The sequence below is a fragment of the Teleopsis dalmanni genome, unplaced genomic scaffold (genome assembly GCF_002237135.1).
Source record: "Teleopsis dalmanni isolate 2A unplaced genomic scaffold, ASM223713v2 unscaffolded_contig_2229, whole genome shotgun sequence".
Lineage (NCBI taxonomy): Eukaryota > Metazoa > Arthropoda > Insecta > Diptera > Diopsidae > Teleopsis > Teleopsis dalmanni.
Genome location: NW_024033611.1, coordinates 1 through 7,439, shown reverse-complemented (window position 1 = coordinate 7,439; position 7,439 = coordinate 1). Strand labels below are relative to the sequence as shown.

The following is a 7,439-nucleotide window of genomic DNA, read 5'->3' as shown; positions in this document are numbered from 1 at the left end:
GAGACGAAAAAACCGCAATGACGTGATCAGTACATTACGTCTGCGCTCCAAACGCGTTGCAAAGGAACGACAAACAAAATTCATAAAGTCCTTCTGTGACATTAGATCTTTGTAGGTGAAATTATCTTTTGAGCCTCCATATATATTAATCTTATAAAGTAACTCCGCATAGAAACCATAGGTTTCACGACATTCCAATTCAAGTGCATCATGTGCTGAACGTAATGCTTCGCAGGCACGTACATCACAACCAATCGTTTGCTGTCGATTTAGCATTTGTTCTGCCGTATTAAGTATCCAATTTGTAACAAATGACACACCCTCCTCTAATGCAGCCAACTCACGTGCTTCTCGTATGCACTGCAAAAGTTCCAGCCACGCTGTACGTATCTCAGTTTGTTTCTTTTCAATTTCATTGATTCGTAGTTCGATGCGTGTGCGTTCACAGTTCAGATCTGACGGTAAGGCTTGTTTCTGGGGTATTGTAGTGCCAGTGCCATTGCTGCTGCCGGTACTCGTTGGCGAAGAAGAAGATGCAGCGGTCAGTGTTAAGGCCAATGCAGGTGATTTCACTATTGTTTCACTATTATTGTGATTACTATTTGTTGCTGGCATTTGTTCCAGCTTGGGTGGTGGCTGTGCATATGCTTCGGTGAGACGCATTAAGATACGATTACCTGATTGAAGAAAGTTGATTTGTAGATGAAATGAAAATTAATATTTTTAATTTTTTGTTTTGAATTTTCTAGTGAAATTAAATATGCGTGTTTATGTTGTAAACAGTTTTTATAATCAATATTAACATTTCTAATCTACATTTGCTTGTGAAAATTTTTAATTTTCTGTCCATTTGTATGTATATTGTGATTAATCAATCTTATATTTAAATTAAAATATAAATAGATATATAAAAAAAAACTTATTTAGAGGAAAGTTTTTTGATTGTTGCAGCTTCATTTTTACAGCCATTCTACAATATGAAATAAATCCATTAACTCGTTTTTGTTTTAATGTAATTTTATTTAAATAAATAAAACATTATCTTTGCACTTAAAAAAAATTTTATTATAGTTGAATCTATACTCAACTGGTGATGGGTATTTGGCAATACTTGAAGCAGCTGAAAAGTCACCCAAATTCAATTAATAAAAATATAATAAAAATAATTTTTGTTGTTGTAGTTTACTACTTTTCGAAATCCCTGTACCAAAGATCTTTATGTATATTTAATTTAATATTTTATATTTTGAAAGTATGTTTAGAGTCTAAACAAAGCTTACATGAAATTTCATTCAAATTATTATTATTGACAAATTAATTGTGGCAACATAAAAGAGTTATTACAATACACAAAAATGATATATAAATTTTATGTTTATATATATATTTTATGTTTATACATATATTTTATGTTTCAAATTTTATGTTTCTTTTTTATATAACTCTAAATGCAGTATTTGTACAATTATTTTGGATAATTATATAGGTATAACTATATAGAAACCTGATTTGACCGATCTGGCGTTATGGAGATTTCAAGAAACTAGAATTACATTTTAGTTATTTATTTATTTGCAATCAAATAAAGCACAGAAGTTATAGTGAAGTAAAATATGCAGAAATTAGGGTTTGGGATTTTAATTTTTTTTTCTTCTTATTTTCAGTAAAAAGAGAATCCAATTTATTCCATGCCTGACAGTGATCATCAGTTGTAGTATCATTCGTTTGCAAATATAAATTCAGAATTTTGAATGAGTCTTCTACTTCATTCTTGGAAGGCTGATAAACAATAACATCCACCGAACCCTCTTCATCAGTTTCCGTTACGCTTAGAATTGGTATTTTAGAAAGCAGTGAATGTACAAATTTCCATTTGTCCAAAACATCAATATAATCGTTAAGAATAGCATTGGAAGTTATTTTATTTACTTTAAACTACACTGCCAGCGACTGGCATTTGCACAAAGAAGCAACATAAGAAAGGAAAAAATTAAACATTTGGTTTGGAAAAAGGGACTTTCCCTAACAGCAAAATGCATTTATGTTCTACTTAAAACAAAAATTCGACTTTTAGAATGCATTTTCCACATATTCCTATCGGTAAGTGAAAAACTTTTTGTTCGAGTTATAGAAAAATTGGAGTTATAGAAGTTCGAGTTATGGAAGCGGAATAGTATGTAATTTGCTGTCTAAAACCCTTGTGCACTGTTTTTAGTTTGAGTTATAGATAAATTCGTGTTATAGAAGTTTTTTCGCATATTTTCATTTTTCTTGTTTTCAAGAAATAGACATGAGCTGGTGTTTCATTTATTCCTCTTGGTTATTAGTAAATGGCTAATGGGAGTTAATTTAAATTTCAATTTAAGAAAAAATAATTAAAGGGGAGAGAGGTGATGTGTCCCAAAACGCCTATTTTATCGATTCAATTCAATTCAATTTTAATTTAAAAAATACTATTGTGTTTGACACAGTTTATTTAATTTTTCTAATTAATTATTCATAATATACTCATATCTTTCAGAATTTAATGTGTATTATAAAAAACGATTTATTCAAATTATTAACATTTATTGTATCAAAAATTACATTACTGAACAATCATGAGTTGTTGCTAATCATTGGAGGAGATAATAATACTTCTTTATTTTAATCACTTTTAAATTAAATGTTAGAAGTATAATTGAAGCGATTATACTATATATAACGTATATATAAAACAAAAAAAAAATAAAAACAAAATAACAATTACTACAAATTCTTTTAATTACAATTTATGACTTTTATATGGGTTAACAATAATACCTTTCTCCTGAGCTTCTGGGTATAAATTTTACTTTCATTTTATTTTTATTACATTTACTATTATATTTTCAAAGAGATTTAATTTCGGCTTAAATTACAGGTGAAAGGTAGCATTTATTTATTTGTAATACACAACAAAATAGAGATAAACCCATCAGACCCTGAATATGCACAAACAGTTTACATATCTATATGTTTGTATCAAAAATCCAATGAGTGCTGACTATCTGTGCTGTAATATAGTAAGATACATTGGTGGGCTACAGCAGTTTGTGGAAATAACAACGCACTTGGCTTAACTAACCTGACTTGAGCTCAAACGCATAGTCTGATTTTTTATCTTTCCAAGTTGTTATTTTCGCAATTGTCAATATTAAATGCTTTGCTTACTTGATTGTTGTGCTTGGCTAAGTGTACTTAAATTCACTGCCAATAATTGCCTACATACAATCCAAACTACTTATTAAAATTTTGTTTCTAATTTTTGACAACTAGTTTTGCTTATAATTTGTGTTCATACTTAGAGCAGTTCATTGGAAATATGTTAATGCCCAAGGCAATTTGCTAATAACGAAGGTAAAAATATTGTAAAACTTTGCGATAATTTTATTTTATATTAAATACTCCATATAAAATAATCAAGTCAGTATTATTTAATATTATAAAACAATCTAAAGCAGCTACTTTTTTTTAGCCATATTTTCTTTTATATTGTTTATAAAACAAAAGACTGAAGATAGAATGTCTTCTTCGTTCACATGCCAGTTTCATAATTTTTTTTTAATTATTCATACCGGAAACTTTTTGTTAGTAAACTTATGTTTTTTATGTGGCATACGCATTTAAATTTTTAATTTTTGTTAACTTAATCTTTATGCTAAATGATTCATTAAAATCAGTATAATAACAAAGCCGATTGCAGTCTGCTAGGCTTTCTTTTTGTTGGTCATGAGAAACGGCCGACTAATATCTTATTTTAATTAGTAATTTAATTAACAGAGTTCAGACAGAAATGACTTCATATTTTGGGAATAGAAAATGAATTAATAAAAATATTCTCTATTTATATTTCTCATTGGCATTAAAAATAATATTTATGAGATATTATACATATTAAAGGGACTAAATAGTATCTTTTGGAAAAATTTTTACATGGTATATAAAATTACACATTCGGAAAGTAAAAATGTTGCATATCAGAAAGCATTAGCTGTAGTTTTAAATGAAAAAAATATTTTTAAATCGGAAAATTAATTTTGAAATTTAAAAAAAAAATTAATTTTTTGGAACTATGAATAGAATTTTTTATTTACATATATTGTTCGGCTTGGTAACTAATCTGACGGATAATTTGTCAAGCAGATATTATAGAATCCATAGAGTTTTTGTTAAATTAAAGTATATAGTGAACAACTTTCCCTTCACAACCTAACGAAACATCACCCTATGATCTTACCATAAATGTTTAATACAACTAAAAAGAACTGTATTTTTACCAGTGAGTTAATAATAGGTGTTTAGAAAATTGACAATAAACAAAATTAATGGGAATGAGTATTCGTGAAGAAAATTTTTTAAAAGATTTATGGTCCCATAATCAGTGGTAAAGAGTACTTATTTAAATAGAACAATGAGCTGTATAAGCTATTGTGTCATATTGTTTTAGGTCAGCATATCAAACTTCAATAGATGTACTGATTTGGTCATATTGTGCAAAAAAATTAATATCTCTGACAAAAAAATGTTTGATTCAGTTCATGCTGCTAAAAAGGTCGATAAAAAATATTCAACTGTCGGTAATGCCGGTTGATTAAAATGGCTGGCAAGGATATTGTATACGACCAATACAGAAATACGTCACTAAATACCAACTAAGCACATAAGTAAGTTAGATAACTAGTTAACAAAACTCTGTCGGAGATTTTTGCCAGTTGGTACCAACCACCGTTGATGGCGATGGTAACTAGACACAATTGGCCTCCAAAAACGTATCATCGATAAAGAACACAAATAAAGTAGTTGGGATAATGTTGTGGAAGATGTTGGCCAGTCTATACTTACTGCTGATCAAGATAGCTAGCGAGCCTACTAAATGAAACCGAGAACGATATATGTCTGTAAGCGACAACTCAGAAAGTAAGTAAAATATATAAATAGAAAGACACATATATAGTTGGTATCTTTTATTGGACAACCGACAAAATGATACCAGTAAGACGCTTAATGAAAGTTTAGTCTATTGAAGTAACTTATTAAGATAATTTTTTTTTTTACATGAAAGTAAGTCTTCCTGATTTTTTAAGGTACAATTGTTGTGTATATATGTGAAGATTGGTCCAGAACAAAACTGTTCATTGATTTAAGTTCTTAGAAGTTAGTTACTGTGGTATAAAATAGTTTGTCATAGCGCAATGAGCTACTTCTTATAAGCTTAATAAGATCGTTTCACAAGATACGGACTGTCACTGCCAACATCGGTTGATATTTATACCATATGGGTTCTGATAAATTTCTAAGATTTTTAAGATTTTAAGAAAAATTTTTTTTAAATTTGAAGACAATATCTTCAATATAATATAAATATGTATGCCAAATTGAAGAGTTAACTTGTTTTATTTTAATTATATACTTACATCTTAACTTCTACTTCTTCTTCCACTTCTCTATTCTACAAATAGATTCACTATTTTTCCACTTCTCTGCAGAAAATACCATAACTATATTTTAAAATGTAACTATATTGAAGATATTTCCAATCTATTTACTTCGTCTGTTGTCATTTGTTTTTTATCTATTATCTATTAGGACAGTATTTTGATCTTTAGTTTCAAAACAACACTTTATAACAATCTCTATATTTACTTTATAAGAACGCTATGCTACGTATCTAGTATCTAAGTTTCTAATTGGAAACTTTATTATATAGTTATTAATTTTATATGCAATTGTTAATAAACATATGTACACGTAGTATATTATATAGTACAAATGTATAAATTTACTTCTTACTGTTTTATTCAATATTAAACTTGTATTAAAACTGATTTCTGAGAATGCTGAATGCATTGCTTAAATAAATAATTATTATTAAAGATAATGAGAATTGTAGTACATAAGCAATATAAAAAAATATGTATATAAAATTATTTCATTATATGGCTCAGTTCTTATTAAAACTTACCTAACTCTACTGCTTCCTCAATACTCCTTTGTACTGTTGCGTGCATTTGTGTACACTTCTTGAGCTCAATATCTGCTTCCGTTGGCCTCAATGACTTATTACTTAAAAGTAGCACATGTAATGCTTCCATTGCGCTAATGGTTTGTTGATAAGCTTTCTTAAATTCATCAATAGACTAAAATATGTAACATAACAGAATAATATTTTATTTTATAAAATACATAATATAGATAATATTTTATGTAAATTACAAATATAATTGATTCTATATTTCAAAATATATATGTTAATATATATGTGAGTATTATTAACCTTTCGCTGTTGTAACCATAAATCGTAATTAAATTGCAATGTACCGCCAAGTTCTTCAGGCAAATTACTCATATCGAAATATTTTGACAGACGTGACTTTGACAGCGCAATGGGCTGAAATAAATTTAAAAAATAAAAATTAGGTTAAATTGGCAATCCTAATTTTTTTGGCATAAATTGATTTTTTACTTACTTCACCCTTGGTGTGTGATTTGGTACATGTTTCCACATGTTTCTCCCAGAAACATTCTGCGCTGACTAGATACAAATTGACTGTGATATCAACGAAAAGTGCGTAAATAATGCGCGCATGGCTGCGGGTAATACGCGTTGTACTTTTTTGTGCATCCACAATTATTGTGACTCCCTGTTGCAGCACTGATGCACTAAAATTGAAGTGGAATTAGAAATTTTAAAAAAATCTGCATAAGAATATTTTTTTAACATGAAAAAAGTTAGTTTTAGATTTAACGAATCTTTAATAAAAACCCTTTACACAAATAATTATGATATTATAATTCAATAATTTATTTACATATTTATTTTCTAATTAAACATTTAACATATACATAATAGTTATGATATTCCAATGATATCAAATATGTCATAACTCTGGGAATAGCTCTGTATGAAAGATGAAGCTAATATCTAATGTGATACCTAATTGAAAAATACACTTAATATAGCTTACTTGTATTACGGAGCTTAACATAAGTCATACGATTCTTTCATAATTTTATCGCACATTGATCAACTACATTTTTTCCTACATATGTTTAACTCATAACTCTGCATATTTCTATAAATAAAAATTGAAAGTATGAGCGAAATTCTAATAAACACACTTTTGTCAGTATAATATCTCCTATAATAGAGATCTGCGATAGAATAGATCGCATATCTATTTCTTTAGCAAAAATTTAAAGCCCATACCCTGATCGAATGGAATCGAAAAATGACTTTCCATGTTTAGTTTCAAAATAATTGTGTGATATCCTGATATTTTTTAGACTAGTAAACAAGTTTATGCTGAAGTCATTGGACCCGATACTAGAATGTTGCATATGTTGAGTATATGGCGGCGGTATCACGCCATTGATATTTCCGCTTTCTTTAATCTCTTCAAGGATTTAAAACTACTAAA

General features: G+C 28.3%; 1 protein-coding gene across 1 annotated transcript; it reads right to left on the bottom strand.

Moving 5' to 3' along the window:
- Nucleotides 1–6: 6 nt before the first annotated feature.
- LOC119664582 (SEC14 domain and spectrin repeat-containing protein 1-like) lies at nucleotides 7–6,681 on the bottom strand (the record flags this gene model as incomplete). Its single annotated transcript, XM_038074038.1, has 4 exons — nucleotides 7–677; nucleotides 5,984–6,158; nucleotides 6,296–6,409; nucleotides 6,489–6,681. Coding segments are annotated over 4 exons (1,153 nt in total), but the record flags the coding sequence as incomplete, so codon positions are not given.
- Between the last annotated feature and the right edge of the window lie 758 nt (nucleotides 6,682–7,439).